General features: G+C 40.7%; 1 protein-coding gene across 2 annotated transcripts in view; it reads left to right on the top strand.

Moving 5' to 3' along the window:
* LOC138620604 (guanine nucleotide exchange factor VAV3) overlaps positions 1–16,767 on the top strand; it is a 94,308-nt gene that overhangs the window by 8,878 nt on the left and 68,663 nt on the right. For both annotated transcript variants that reach the window (XM_069697957.1, XM_069697956.1), the window contains exon 2: positions 6,720–6,836. In XM_069697957.1, the coding sequence (XP_069554058.1) occupies positions 6,720–6,836 (117 nt within the window). The remainder of the gene's footprint in view (positions 1–6,719; positions 6,837–16,767) is intronic.

Here is a 16,767-nt window from a genome sequence, read left to right on the forward strand (position 1 = left end):
CATGCAGAAAAGGTCCGGCTGGCTGCGCTCCCGACCAGGCACTCACTAGTTAGGACATTAATGCCCAGTAATGTTGTATGCGCCATGACCAATCAACTACCGGGTCACCCTATTTGTATATAATTTAAAGGAATAAAGTGACATTTGGAAAGAAATTGTTTTGCTTTCTGGTGGAGACAGATGATAAAAATGACACTACTCTGTGGGGCTGGACAAACATATTAATATTATGATTTGCAGAAATACTAAATATTGTCTTATATTTTTGATATTGTAATATCGTGATGTTGCATAAGTGTTATCTTTTCCTGGTTTTAAAGGCTGCATTACCGTAGAGATATTTCATTTTCTGAAAATACCTGATTGTTCTAGCTGGTAGAAATAGTCTGGTTGTTTTTGGGGGGAATTTGGATCAATGACACTACTATTTCCTTTGTAGAGTTAGAATTTCACAAATTACTAATATTTAATCATTTGATATCTGTTTTAAGTTTCCCACTACTTCCCAAGTAGTCCATTAGCCTACTATCTTCATGCACTAAAACAAAGTAAGTTATTCTTGTAGTCATGCAGGAAAAGTAAGCTTTTGGTACTTCAACCTGTTATAATGATTCTTTTTTCCACTTGGGGCAGTGTAAAACACTTTTATATTTTTACATTAAAAAGTTGATATGGCAAATATTTATGTTTCAACCATCTGAATGACGAAGTCCAATATTCACTCTCCTTTTTAGCGCTGCTTTGTTCACCATTAACTCGAGAGGAAAATGTTTGGTTCTTTGGCTGTTAAAATGCTCCAGTATGTTCCCCACCTCCTTACTTTCATTGTCTGTCTCTTGTTCGCTGCTTAGCAGGCCGCATATAGCAGATTTATCAGAGCATGTCTGCGGAAAACAGCTCCGTGCTGCATCTAGAATTTATGTTGATGAGAGCAAAGAACTGAAACATGAACCCTGTAGCCTCTAAAATCAAAACGAGCTGAAAGATGCTACAATGATTCATAAAGGTCAGAGGAAGGTGAAGTGATGATTCTCAGTGGGTTTGTCACGTTGCACGCAGTCATGTTTTCCATTGTTGATATAAAATGAGTAATGAAACTCTGATTGTTTTCGCATTTTGTCTTCCTCCCTGACACCATAATGCTTGTCGCCCAAAGTTACTGAACATACTGAAAGGAAGGATTAGCAGGAGCACCACACAGAGCTACAATATCTCCTGAACAAACACATGACTTCCATGCCAATCCTCTCCTCACCTAAATCGGGTGGTGACCAATGAGCCAAAAACTCCTGAATAAACAGAACAGTCACTCAGCGGAAACGTGATGAGGTAAAGAAGTGATAAAGAGGTCATCACTAACTAGCAGGGGATATTCAGAGTCATGACTGACTGGAAAAAGTGACTTGAACGACCATCTGCATGCGATGTCACTGTTTTTCCGTCATGTGTCGCTTTTCACCAAGAGTCAGTGGCTTTTTATTTAGCAGCTTAGCACACCTTAAACATCTGAGCACCACAGTATATTGCTGGAATAAAAAAAGCTGCTGACTGCGACTTTATGTTGACGATATTCCATTCAGATAAGTAACACGATGAGTGTAGGGCAAGGCTGTCTGTTGTGATGACCCCAACCTCAGACAGAAGTGTTTGTCGGCGTCAGCAGACCTTCGCTTACCTTCCACCTCCCATTTCCTGGTTACACAGCTGACAAAAGCTCCTACATGACATGGATGTGACCTGATTGCTTGGATTGTGATATGTCACCTACTGCTTATAGCAGAAGAGTCTGAGCTCCGCAGGTAAGGCCTGTGCACAAGATGTAATTCATACCGGATACAATATCTGGGTGACGTGTCACAGTAGGGAGTTGAATGTAACAGACATGTCTTATTAGTACATCCTCTATACATTTCACGGTTTCCTCTGAATAATTTCCCTTCTCACACTATCATTAAGCCTACGAGATAGGCAGACAAGTGGACATCTTTTAACCACCAAATTCAATTCTTTGCACAAAGGCCTTGATTTCCTCTGTAAGAGACTCATCCATTTTATTGCCATTAAGTGATCCTCCACAAGATTTAAGCAGTAAGATGGACAAACTCTGTCTGTTTCTTTCATTGCGTACGTCGATGAGAGAACAAGAACAGGATTTCATTAACCTCCACAATACACACAGGGGCCATAAAAGGCTCCAGCTTGTTGCTATGGAGCTTTGACTCGTATCAAGGAATACATAAGCAGAAACTGGATACTTACTGTGGATACAGAGCACGACCCGGCTCATATTAAAAACACAGCGGCGAGATAGCTCGTCTTGCAGGAATTAATTTTTTGCCTTATATATTTCACATGGCTGGTCTTAGATATGAAATGCACTGGTGGGATTGTAAGCCTTCCATACATTGGTCTCGTATAAACTGCAGTTTTATCGGAGAATTTGAAATAGAGTCTGAGTGTGTTTTGGAGCTTCCTGCTGCGACGCTGCTGCTTAATCTGTCCTTAATTCCTCATTCGACACAATGAAGTTGTTTTCTGGCTTCAATGAAATACAGAAATAGGTTCCCTAATATGGTTGGCTGTATTGGATGTGCTACCGTTTCAGTTAGAACACTTTCCAATGGCAGGTTTATAATTAGAGCCCAACAGATATTATTTTTTGAGGCTGACACATAACATGAAGAATCATGTTTGATAAAGACGGGCTAAATGGGTTTTTCAAAAAGATTTGCGACCCAGATATGCACTGTGACATGATATAATCTGAGGCGTCAGGCTTTCAGGGGACACAGTTTCACAGTCTCATAATATTATTATGAAAAGTCTTCATTCTTCATACAAATTCATTTATAACATAGATTAAATCAGAAGGAGTTTTTTTTTTTTAATCATATTTTTCTAACAGACTACGACAAAAGCATACATATGGCTGCTCTGTGAAATTAGTTTTTTTTTTTTTTTACTTTAAACAAGGGCTTCTAATTTGAAATGAGGACTTTTAATTTATAATCAACACAGGAAGTTGCAACATTCGGCCAACCAATAGTGTAACTTTAAAATTTAGACACTCACTGACAAGCGTTTATATTGCTACGCCAAATCTATTATTGATCTGGATATGAGATTAAAAGGTCCTAAAAGGTCCTAAAAGGTATGTCTTTTTAATATTTAGTTTACTATTCACGACATTTGAAAGCAATACTGAACACAAAAATGTGAACAAAAAGGAGTTCATTCGGTTAGCGATTTGATTAAAGATAAGTAAAGGATTACTTTGGCAACTGTTTTTAGTAACACTATTTACACTGTCAGTAAACTAGCTTCTAATATTTGCTAAAGACAGCAAGGTAACACTAATGTTAGCCACTGGTTAACAACTACAAATACGCAGCTCGCTCGTTGGAAGGAACCAAACAGCCTAAAAAGGGGATATCCATCAGACGTAGATAAAACATATAGAACTGCACTTTTTGTTCATAAATGTTGTCAGTGAAGCCACAAACACTGTGAAAATGGAAGTTATCCGTTTTTATAGCCAAAAATTGAGGGTACCACGTGTCCCCTGAAATTAAATGACACTTGTGTGTATAGTTGTTTGTTTTGGAGAAACTAACAATTCGGTTTCTTAATTACCAGAAACGTAATGCTGCCATTTATGGACTGCAACTTTTTGGTAATTGCCACCACCAAAGCTCTACAAATTAGATTTGTCAAATTATTTCAATATATCTTAAATCAAGTTAACTTGTTATACCTTACCATCGACTTTTACTATTGACTTTTCTTTTTTCAAAACATATAATGTGTTAATAAGTGTGCTTTAGAGGAGTATGTGGGCACATTTTTTGACTTTTGGACAGAGCTAAGCTAACTGTTTTCAGGCTTCACGCAAAGTTATCTGGCTGCTTGTTGAACTTTAACATGAAAGTGAATAACTGTATTTCACCAAACGAAAGAAGCCTTGATGTAGAAGTTACATCCGAATTACTCTTAATGGCAGAAACTCTTGTGTATTAATTTTCACTCGGAGGTAAAACTAGTCTGAAACACGTTGACATGTTTTCATGTTGACTTTAGTGTACCATAGGACTTGGTTTGTACAGTGAGGGCATCCATGCAGATACAACTGTGCGCACATTGTACCCACACCGGGCCATTCGCTTTGAGCCCCGAGAGTCAGTAATGCAGAAGAAAAGCTGCCAGTGGAACAGTTAGTGGTTGCTTCATGCTGCTTCACTCTTGTTAATACAATTCCCGCTCTACTGTCTCCGGCTCAGTGCAGCAGACACACTGACTTTCTTTCATATGTGCTCTGTGAAGCTGCTTCCCTCAGATAATATTCGAAGGTCCTTTGGGACTCTCCGGAGACTCCAGGCTGACAAGATGTGCTTGTCTGATAAAAGAAAGTGATGTGTACAAGTGTACACATTCAATATTATTCTCTCAATGCTTGCTTGCTTCTCTACTCTTTTCTGGAGCTCACTGGCTGGGGGCTTTTTCTCCCTCCTGTGAAGTCATCTGTAAAGCCTAATTCAATTGATGTGGAGAGGCATTTTATTTTTGATGGACATGCGCTGTGTAGTAGACAAATCTGATTTCGCTCTGCGCCGTGAGGACGAAGGTGTGTTGCGCATAGCAGAATAATTCTGGCTGCTTTGCTTCATCTCCTGAGCTCTCTTGTTTTCTTGTTTCTTGACACCGACTGAATAATTTTCTCACAAGTTGTCAAACATGATTACAGTCAGGCTTGTGAGGATGGACTCCGCATATTAACATTACGGCACTGCCTGTGCTGTTTTTTAAGAAACAGGAAATGGCTAATGAAATCCATTTCCTGTCAACCTGTTACCCAAGAAGAAAAAGAAGAGGATGGTGAATCATTGTGATATGGAGAGTTTGAGATAAGTTTAGATAGCAATTGTTGGAAGCAGTAACTAATGAGTATTATTTTTAGTACTAGTGAGTGGACAAAATCATTTGACTACAGAAACAATGTTGACTTTAGAATAGCTGTCAACTTAAGTAATCGATCAGTTTTTCATAATTCAAATTTCAGACATTTTACAAAGCTGACACTTAATGCACATTGAAATGACTGTATCTTCTCTCTTCAGCTGCTAGTTTACTTGTGACTTTACTTTCTACGTCTTGCAAAGTTTCGTTTATTCAGTCCCCCTGTGTGTTGTAGAACACTAGAGTGTCGTCTTGTGAATTTGAGACATTATGGCTCAACCACAGCAAGTGACATGCATTCAAAAATAAACAAAGACACCACCACACAGCTGCTCTTGCTCTGCACATCTGTGCTGGCTGTGCTATTTCCTTGTCTTTGTACCCTGCGTGTCAATACTGATTTGCTGTTGGTTCCATCGTGCTGTGTCATTTTGCCACATTTTACTCGTGTGTAATGATCTGCTTGTGACAGATGGACAGAAACTGATGGCTAACTTTCTGCCGCTCTGCCCTTCAAACCCCTGACGATGCACAGCAATACTGAGAGAAGTGTAACAAAAACAGTTTTGGGTGTGACCTTAATACACCCAAATTTACAGATGAGGTCATGCATTGAACCCGATCCCAGCCATGTGGTGCACAGCAATGTGGCCAAAAACATTACTTCCTGAAACACCCTTTTGGATTTTTCTTCTGGCCTGTATCAGTTCGAGGAAGGCTCAGTCACAAGATGTTGCATGTTGGCTCACTACAGTGTGTTGACACCTTCCCCTTTACGCTCTGCCCACAGCTCTTCGCTCTTCCTGAAGAGCGGTAAGAATGCCAGAAAACCTAACGTAATACTACGGCTGCTTTCTCTTGTTCCTGTGCAACATTTAGCGGTGTCGTGTAATTTGGATAAATAGTTTCTAAATTGAGCCACATTAAGATCATTAGCACAACAAGGTAGTTGCAGATGAGGCAAAAAACCACGTGCATCCTCAGTAAATGACCTTGTTTATGAGAACAGTCACTTGATAATTTGACTTAATGTTCTTGCTTCAAGGTGCACCTTTAGCTTTAATTATGTATAGAAATTAGCTGAGTAATAGTTTCCTCACCCTTTGTTTTTATCTTAATTAGTGTACTTGAATTATGCAACTTTTGTTTTTTACAACAATAACCTTGTAATTGTTTATCGTCTGTTACCTAACATTAGGATGAATACAGATCCATAATTTACCCCGGAATTACATTATATTACATTATCTTAGCAGTGACATCTTCCTCTATCAGTTGCATTAAACATCTCTACCTTCCTCTTCCTGCTCTGTTGAATTATGTTTTACCAATTCCACACCTCTCCGCCCCCTAATTTCAACAGGAAATACATCATAACAGTAAAAAACGATGTGCTCACGGTGCCTGTAAACACTGCTTCATCTATATTTTAGAGTGTCGGTCCTCCAGCGTCCTCGGCTGCGTGGCCTGATTAGACAGCCAGACTGAAAGAATAGAAAAGCAGCAGCATCTCAATCCATTCAGTGATGTAAACACACACACACACACACACACACACACACACACACACACACACACACACACACACACACACACACACACACACACACACACACACACACACACACACACACACACACACACAGGCCTTCGGAAAGGAAAATGAAAGGTAATAACGGGGTGTATCACTCTTGCATGTAATGCAACCTGTACATTTATTTGTGACTCACTCGCAGATGAACCCCTTCTTGTCTTCCCAAACACAGTTTCTGTGCCTGAAGAATATCAGGACCTTCCTGGCAGTGTGCAGCGACACATTCGGCATGAAGAAAAGCGAGCTCTTCGAGTCCTTCGACCTTTTTGACGTCAGGGACTTTGGAAAGGTAAGGCACGACTCGCTCGCTGACACAGTATGAGAAGGAGAATTGAGTATTTTGGTGACTACAGCTCGCATTCACCCTCGCTGTGCACGCCAGCTGTCCCCAAAGACAAATGTGCTCTCACGCCCACTCTCTCTTTTTGTGTGGAACTTATGGAACCGAGTCAAAAATTATTTATAAGGGAAAGAGGTCTTTTTCATTCAACTCGGATTTTAAATTATAATAGAAGTCTTGATGCTTCAAAAATCCAGTGTCTGCACTTCTTTTTGCAAAGATTTACACAAGCCTGACTTTTGATATCGCAGCCAAATTTCGGTTCATCTTTGTCTGAATCATTGAAACAACAGTTTTTGTGGCCTCTGTGTCTTCTCTGCAGTGTCATTAATAGATTTTCATCCTGTCACTACAGCTGCTAATAAACACAATCTGAGGCCACATTGGAGCTTTCCTGAAAACTTAAACCGAAGTCGGCACCATGAACCAGCAGTTTAATCGCTTCCTCTCATTAAAGTGAAAATGCCTCAGAGTGCAGACTTTACGAGGGGTTAAAAGTCTGGCCTCGGGTTCGTTCCTTTTGATAGGGCTCTTCAGTCTTTGCGTGCAGCGCTGTGAAAGTGTCTGCGGTGCTCTGCTGCCCTGGAGAGATCCCCAGGAGGTTTAATTAGAAATTAGAATTGCTTTGAGCGCAGAGATGGATCCCGATACCCACGATGGGGTTTTACGGGATGACGGGGTCATGTATCCATAGCTTAAACTGTGAATGTGTCAGATGGGAGAAAGACAGAAAGATATTGATTGGAATAAAAAAAACAAAAAAACAACACACTCAAACATTTGGCTTTTGAACTTCCCTTTTCATGATTAACCCGCAGGTCAGGACGTGTCAGTTTTCCTGAGAAAAGTTCATGAAAGATAACAGTGAAATGAAGGCCTGTGAAACTGTGGTGTTGTACTTCGTATCCTGTCAGTCGTTGCCTTGTTTTACCAGGTGGAACCATCTCTATGTTTGAAGTGAACCTTTCAGATGATCTGTTTATTGATTGGACCATAATCAGCAGAATCCTCCACGGAGGCTCATTGAAGGTTTACCTTCAATAACTGAAACTGTACGATAATTGGCCAATATCCAACAACAAAAGCAGATATGTTCACACTGTCTGTATGAACTGTTAATGATGCGGTACAGATATTTTCAAAACACACATAATACCAGGAATAGAGAAGGAAAATGAGAAAGGCTTTAGATATGGTCAACATTACATTTTTATCTCTACTTGGATGTTCTCTTTTACTGGTGTACTATTGAGTAGCTGAGAGAATTAAGGCATCTATTCATTAAGTCATTTATAATTAAAACACATTTGGACCACTGGCAAGTTTCTTTCTTTATGCTTTAGGGAAACGTTTTCACAGAGTGGCTCGGTGAATGAGGGGGTGCAAATACTCTTATTTATCTGAGCTCCTGAGAAAAAAGTGTAACTGTGGCTTCATAGATTTCTACGTGCTTGCAATTTTGCATTCTCATGCTTTTCTGCCCACGTATGTTGTTTTCTTGTTGAGAGTATCAATACCACTCTCATATCTGCGTGTTTAGCTTGAATCTACTGGGAACAGGGAGTCAATCCTATGATCTCAGGGTCCTACGTTCCCCAAATTTATATGGCACAGAATAGGTATATATGTTCCCAGGATCTTATGTTCTCTGTATTCGCCCAGTATGAAGTGGGCTGTTGTGGGGACAGGGTTGAACTGGGGAACGTAAGTCCCTGGGAGCATATGATCCTGGGAATGTTGGACTTTGGGAACATAGAACCCTGGGACCCCAGGACTTTGGGAACTTAAGACCTTGGGTACGTAGTCCCTGGAAAATAGGACCCTGGGAACATGGATTTTCCCCCAGCACCAGGTGTGTTAGCTTGGTTTAGTATAAAAATGACAATTTCAGATTTTAAGAGGGGGCGATTTATTAATTTTTTTTATTATTATTCGTCAAATAAGATTTAATGTGTTAAGAAAAGGTGCTGGCAGGCTGGCTGTTTCCAATCCTGAAGCTACGTTACCTGTCTAGCTGTAGCTTACAGACAGAAGTGTGGTATCACTGTTCTCATATAACTCTCACTAAGACTGTAAAAATGGGTTTTTCCCAAAATGTCAAACTATTACTTGAACATTTTACATCTTCTCCAAGTGGTTAAGTACAAAATGAATTAGATACCCAGCAATAAATTCTGAAATCTCTCTCCAGTAGCTCTTCTCACTACTTCCCACTAAATAGCTTAATGTCACCACTTGATGAAATTTCCTGAGAGGTAATTTCTCTGTCTAATTAGGTTTTCCATTTCTCCCCGGCCAGTTTCAGATGGGATGATAAACTATTTTTGAGCACAGATTAATTCTCAGTATTTGCGGGGCCCGGGTTCTCTCTCAGGTTCTCCAGTGATTTCTATTGGCTCAGGTCGAACACTTTGATGACTCTTGAGTGACTCCCACATTGCTCGGAGTGAATCTAACATCTCTGAAATTAGACTGCAATCCAGTTCGTAATCCTCGCTCGGCTGGCACTGCGGAGGCTAATGGACTGAGGAGGGGAGGGAGCGGGCCAAGCTGCCATTCACCTGCAGTCCCAACCTTTTTTGGGGGGGGTTTGTTTTAAAAATAGCTGCTGGACTGCTCTTGAATAAAACATCAGTCATGCCTGTTTATTTAAGAGTTTGTGTGATAGCCTTGATGGACTCTGTGTGCGGAACCTGGCTGGAGATCTCTCTCTGGGCTTCGACAGTCGAAGGTGATCTTAAGGTATTAAAGTTGTTGACTCCTCCGCTTCAGAAGCCGGCAAGGAGCAGTGAAGTGAGAGTACTTAGAAAACATGACTAGACTCTGAAATAGTGTGTGTCTCTGATTTTATGATGACATAAATGCATCTGACTAACAGCTTTTGGATTGTTGTTGACCCAAACTGGGGCCGCATAGCACCATGTAATACCAGAGACAAATACAGCAGGTCTGTCTGTAGCCCTTTCTCCTCTGTGCAGCAACATCTGGTTTGCACATCTGTCTTGTAGACACATGAAGGGTTGTGTAGGTATGTAGGGGCGAAGAGAAACTCGGCTGCACAGGCCATGCACACACACTGATACACACCTGGCAAAGAGAGAGGAAGAGTGAAAGAGCAGCACAGTTGATATTGTAAAGACGACAACAATATCCTCTTTCTGTTTTAAGTGTTTAAAAATAATCTCTGGAAGTATTTGGTCGTGAGGACAAGTAATCGAGAAACAATATTCACCGTAAGCATTATACTCATTTTACCATATGAAGCAGTGTTTTTCCTCATTATTATTATTATTTCTACCGATAATGTACTCAAAATGACAAAAGTAACTCTATACTTAAACACATGCAGTAGATTTAAAACAGTATTTTTTTACTCTGTGGACAGACTATTTAGTATCTATAAAGATGGCTACCTTGATGTATGGATTTCCTTTCATGGTACCTACAGGCCCATAGTAAATGAAAGTAGATGTTTTAAGTTTTTCCTCTCACAGATTGTAAAAAAAAAAAAAAAAAAAAAATCATTATATGTATTTAGTATGATAAGATCATATTAAAAATATAAAACCAGAAGTTGTTGATGTCAGTAGGTTTGAAGTACCCTCTCGTGATCCTGTGTTCAACAACAACAAAAATTCCTGTCTGCTTTCTTGACATGATTTGAAAATACATGCTGCCATCATCATCCCTGAGTGAGTAACGGTCTCGCTTCTATTTTACTGCCAATTCCAGATTATTTCAAAATAGAATTAAAGTGCTGACAGGAGCTTTCCAGCCTCACAGTCACATGATGGGCAGTTTCTTATGATCTGGGAAAAAAGTAGTTAGTGTCGTTTCCTCACTTCAGTTTTTGCAGATCAACAATGTATTACATGTGAATCAGTGAGGTTAGGAGATGCTCAAAGGTGGATTTTGTTACCTTTGGATAAAGCCATGGTTTTAGTGTTTCCATGCTTTATATTGTATGCTAAGGTAACAAATTATGGGTTGCAACTTCATATTAACATTCTATAATTGTCAAGAATGCAAATTAGTGCAATTTTTCTCATCCAACTAGTAATTTTTAATTGTTCTGTGAGGGTTTCCAGTTTTAAATGTAATATTTAATGTAGATTTTTACATGACAATTTTAAGATTACTGCAGCGACACGAAGCACATCTAGATGATTGATTAACACTCTTGCCTGCATGTGCTGACAATGCAAATTTTGACTTCGCCACAGCTTCCCTCTAATGGGCCACAAGAGGCCACACCTGCCCATCTTTAACCGCATCATACGTAAATAACCTGGTCATAAAAGCTGCATTCTGTTGTTTTTGCAGCTGCGTTAAACTCATCCATCAATCCCCTAAAATCCCCCAAAAACAGCATCAATTGATTGGTATCTACTTTTGGATTTTCTTCGACCACCGGCTCACTCGAGGCTGATGATGTTGATTGTGTTTTTTTTTGTAGTTTTTGTTTTCATAAGGCATTAAAAATGACAGATCAGGGAAAGCAAAGGGGGGGAAAAAAAGAGGGAGACAAATAGAGAAGAGGTTATTGATTGGTGTCTTCCTCCTCGGTTGACTGTGATAAATTTAACTGTGGAAACCTACTAAAGACTGATGCATCTCCTGACCAAACCCCCCCCCCCACCTCATCATTTCCCCCTCTCTGCCTCTTTCCTTTGTCCTTCAGCTGTGCTGTCTCCGGCAGATCTGTGTGGTCAGATATCATATGTCTGCTATGTGCTAATGGATACTTGGGGTGTATCTTGGTACCGCAGGGCTAAGCTCCAGGAGCCGTGGTTCACAATTGCTTTGGAGGCACTTTTTAAAAGCTGCCATTAGAGTTAAACCAGTGCAGTGGACGGTCAATATGTTGTGCTGATATTGGCCTTTAAAAAAAAAAAAGAAGAAGTCATCCCCGAAAAAAAGTCCCCCGTCTTGAATTTGATGGAGATTCCTCACTGCTAACATTAAGTGGATTACCAGAGGAATCTTTGCGGCACGGTGTGGGAGGTTTTACTCTTTAGCTTTGTAGGTGTCAGTTGCTTAAACCTGCAATTAAACCGTCAGCCTTATGGAGCTCTGAACCCGCCTGAAACAGATTAATTAGTCTGGCTGTTAAAGCATAGCCTTTCTTTCCCATCATGGTTTGGACACTGAAATTCTGTAACTTTGTGGTGTTTTGGACACTAAAATGTGGCCTTCAGAGATCTAAGTTGGTCAAAACCTCCCCAAAAACAATTAGTTTGACTTTATTGGTGAACAGCTGTTGAACAAATGTTTCCCAAGCAGATGTTTTGACTTGTCAAATGCAGTTGTAAGCATTACCTTTCGTCATGACTGCGTTCCTTTTATATTGTTTATGTCGGCTTACTGGCCCACCTACATTTAATGGATCCACAAATAACGTTGTTTGACATGAGAGGTCTGTGTAGGTGGCCGTGTCTCTCCTCCAACTCGGGTAATTGTTTCAGGAATGCAAAGGTTGTCGTCTGCAAACATGTGCATCTTTACAGAGGAAATGACTGTGCAATATGTACAGAGTTTCCCAAAGGTTGAGAATTTACTTGTGGTGGTGTGTGACTGATATCTATACAGATACTCATTTTAGCAGTTGGAGGGGGAGGGTGCTTTATTTTCAGCATCTACAATCACGCAAATGTTTTCTAAATGCCTACTGCAGTGCACACAACTTGTGTATGGCCAAAAGAGTTTGAGGTGTCAAATAAAGTGTTCTAATATAAGATTTACCTTCGAGGAAATTGTTTTTCCTCTTTGACTGGGACCCCCGTCCCTGCTGAAAGAAACACACGTCTAGGTCAAGACATACACGGGTGGACTGAAACTAGGGGCTTTGAGGTTTCAAATGGAAGTTTCATTTTGACCAAAAATGTAACTTACTCTCACTCTGTGACAGACACTCGCTTTATAGCTCTCGCCCTGCTGTTGGGCTCCAGCCAATAATATTGTATTTATGTTATTTACCTATTTTATGAGCATCTGTTTCTACTCAGCTCACTTTGAGTCTCCGCTTTGTTTTTTTTTAAGCATTTACGGTCGTGGTAGTTTCTGTCCTCTGATCACAGAGGTCGGACCTCAACCGATGCCACACTCACGCTGTGCTGAACATGACAGGTGAAGGAGATAGAGGGGAGATTGTCCACTCGTTAATCCATCACATCGATAGCATCGTTCTCTTGGACAGATTAAAATATGAATGCATACCTGGGTGGCCCACCCTAGAAAAGTCAATGTGTGGGAAAAAAATGATGCATGTGGAGAGTACAGATTTTGCAGGACTAAGAGAAACACCCATACAACGGGGAGTCTTAAATTCACCTTGACTTGCAATAATTGGACTGTAAACAAAACCCGAGGGGAAAAAGTGTCAGAAAGGAGTCCGAGCTTGTATCCTTCTTGTTGTATGGCAACCTGATTCCCTACATCAGTCGGTACTGTAGAGGACTCTCCACGCTCTGGTTGCTTTAGAAATGTTTTCACTTAAATCACAGTCTTTTTTTAGTGGTGGCTATTTACCTCCAGTTCCAGTGTTTTGCACCTGAAAAAAAAAGCATCAACGCTTCACTTACTTCCGCTTACAGTGCTTGTGGACTTATATTCATCTCCAAAACCGTCGGACAGATCCTGCGGTAAGGATGCAGTGTTGAAAGCTTTGTGGATAATTCATGGACTCCCGGTGACTGACTGCATGGCAGCTGCTTCCACTGGAATCACACTTCTCATATCAACTGGCTTTCTTCAAGCGTCAATGCACGCACACGTGCAAAAACACACACACACACACACACACACACACACACACACACACACACACACACACACACACACACACACACACACACACACACACACACACACACACACACACACACACACACACCATCCAGGCCCAATCATAGCTTGCTGAAGATCACTCGACTGCAGAGCCTCCTGCCACTGCTTGCCAGCTGCAGACATGGATCGTCTCTTTGATTGTTTCAGGGTGGCGAAGAAAAACGGATGATTGTGGACATCTGTTTGATCCCAATGTGAGCTCATTGGATGTCTTAGCTGTGGCAACCATCATCTTGCTCTATGTACACACACACACACACACACACACACACACACACACACACACACACACACACACACACACACACACACACACACACACACACACACACACACACACACACACACACACACACACACACACACACACACACACACACACATTAGCAGAAAGCTTGGCTTGTCATGAGGAACAGGTGGGTTTGGTTATGAATGTCACAGCTGCAAAATCTGTTTTTTATGTTTTTTCCTGTTTGATGCTTTGACAGAAATCTATGTTGTTCACGATTAATTACAATTTTACTGATAATCTTTTTTTTTTTTTTTTTTTTTAGCTTGTAATACAAAACACACCAAATGTCATATCCTTTGAGCAGCAGTAGGGCTTCACGTTGCTCCAACATCCAATCCACCTGCCGGTGGAACCCAAACAGATGATTTTTATTGCTTTAAAGCTAAAAAAAAAAAAAAATAGAATTTGCTTGTGTCTTGAACAGAATGAAACCAAATAACTTACTTGGTAAATTATTGTTTTTTTATGAGTCATCAAAAGTCAACTAAGGAAACTTACCTAACCTGGTTTTTCAACAAAAAAACAAAAACAGTTTAACTTGTGTTAATGAAGATACTACATCAGTAGTATGCTAACAAAACTAAAAGTGATATTGAAATAGCAATAGAAACAACTGTATTCTTGTCCACTTCCAATGACAAACCTCTGAGTCAGGAGACAGTGTTTTGATACCAGACAAGCTAACTTAGAGCCTACATGGATGTCCTCCCAGTGCAGATTGTGGTCTCACTGGTCATGTACTCTAGTTTGACTGGAACTGATTTCAGACCACTTGGATAATTTCTTCTGTTTGATTTTGTCAATGTTACTACGCATTTTTTTTTTACAAACTGTCCCCAGGTCAGGACCAGTGTGAAGTCGTCCTTCTTTGTGATGCCAGATGAGCCAAAAACCGGCAAAACAGAGAAGAATCAAAGCATTTGGCAAAAACCTCGTCATTTATAGAATATTTGCTGACATTAGAGAAATATTGACACTTACATGGCTGGACTGGGACAGAAGCTAACACTCTTCTCCTCATACAAAGTGTGTGTGTGTGTGTGTGTGTGTGTGTGTGTGTGTGTGTGTGTGTGTGTGTGTGTGTGTGTGTGTGTGTGTGTGTGTGTGTGTGTGTGTGTGTGTCTGTGTGTGTGTTCTCGGGTTGTTCCCCTGAGGACTGACTCATCTCAAAGTCTCAGTTTAGCAGCAGGAAGAGGAAACGGTCACTGCAGACCCCTCTGGAGTTGGTTTCTCTGCGCGGATATATTCAAATTTTACTTCAGGTGTAGCGGTGCATTTACGTGAGTGTATGTACGTGTGTGTCTGTAGATGCACCGCACTCTGCTCATGCAGTCAAAATGAAACCGCCTCCCCTGGTGTGTTGTATTTCTCACCAAGGTCTCCTGGGGCTAACAAGCCTGTCAAGACCTACATTTCCGTGTGTGTGTGTGTGTGTGTGTGTGTGTGTGTGTGTGTGTGTGTGTGTGTGTGTGTGTGTGTGTGTGTGTGTGTGTGTGTGTGTGCGTGTGTGTGTGTGTGTTTGTGAAACCAATACAATTGGACTTCCCCTAAATTTCTCGAGCTTGCCTCAGTGTTGTCCTGTCAGAGAACAAACACACTTCCTGTGACGGGGCCCTTGCCCCTGGAAGTGGAAGCATGTGTGTGAATATGAAGGAAAAAAAAAAAGAAAAGTGCTCCAACTGGAAAACTGGGTGATGGGAAATTTATATTTATACACTTTCCACTTTTGGTCCGCTGTTGTGGGTGAAGTGAGCGTGTTGTATATTTTTGCCCCATACCAGTTCAAAAGGGTGCCTCCCAGTGTGTGTGTAATACAGAAACCTTGCAGGTAGTCCGACTGTGAAGACTCAAAAATTCATTTTAAAAACTAAATATTTGAGTTTTACAAACTGTAATATTTTGTAGCTATAAAATAAATCATTTTGTATTCATTGAAATTCTTTGTATTTGCATCTGAAATGAGCATTGTTGTCATACTGCGATATTTGATTGACATCACTTGGCTAATAGTGCGAGGTCAATAGTATTTCTACTCGCAGGGACATTAGTATGCGAGGTGCCTGAGGGCTCTGCGTCCCACGGAGCTGCTGGGTATTGAGGTTACCTGACTGTGCAGACGTGCCAGGTATTTATAGGCCACCGCCAAGTCTGGGCCAGCGAGAGAGCATGCGAAGCTAAGCCACCGTGGGCAGGATCAAAGACGACAAAGACTGAAGTGCAGGTCTACAAACCAGCCCTCCTCCCCTCCCTGTCCTACTTTCTGACAGCTTTTTTATTTATTTTTTTCACCCCAGCTTCAATACTTACCTGGAACTACAGGCGAAAGACCTACATCTCACTGTGACTAAAGGGTACAGAATAAGGTTGGACTGATGGATTCGTTTGCAAGGACTTTTGTTTAAAGTGTGATCTCAGCCAGTGTCGTGTGTTTTGATAGAGATAACTTCATTTAAGTTATATATATAAAACCAATTTATTCCTTTCCAGAGACATAAGTCATGAAGTGTAGGTTTACTGTCCATGTTATTTTTACTTGTATTAAATCATAATAAACCAAACCATGTGGTTTTTTCCACACCTGTGTGTTGAAAAATGTGACCAACAAACTAAGCTGCGGTGAACTGACGGATGTTTCAGATGTTTCGGCCTGATAACGGGTTGGCTGCATACAAACTCACCACATGGTGTGAAATCGTCTTTATTCAATTGTTGACACAACTGCAAACTCAATCTATTCTCATT

The sequence above is a fragment of the Brachyistius frenatus genome, unplaced genomic scaffold (genome assembly GCF_029030835.1).
Source record: "Brachyistius frenatus isolate BFR_SWC_R1_liver_20210118 unplaced genomic scaffold, ASM2903083v1 Contig_25, whole genome shotgun sequence".
Lineage (NCBI taxonomy): Eukaryota > Metazoa > Chordata > Actinopteri > Embiotocidae > Brachyistius > Brachyistius frenatus.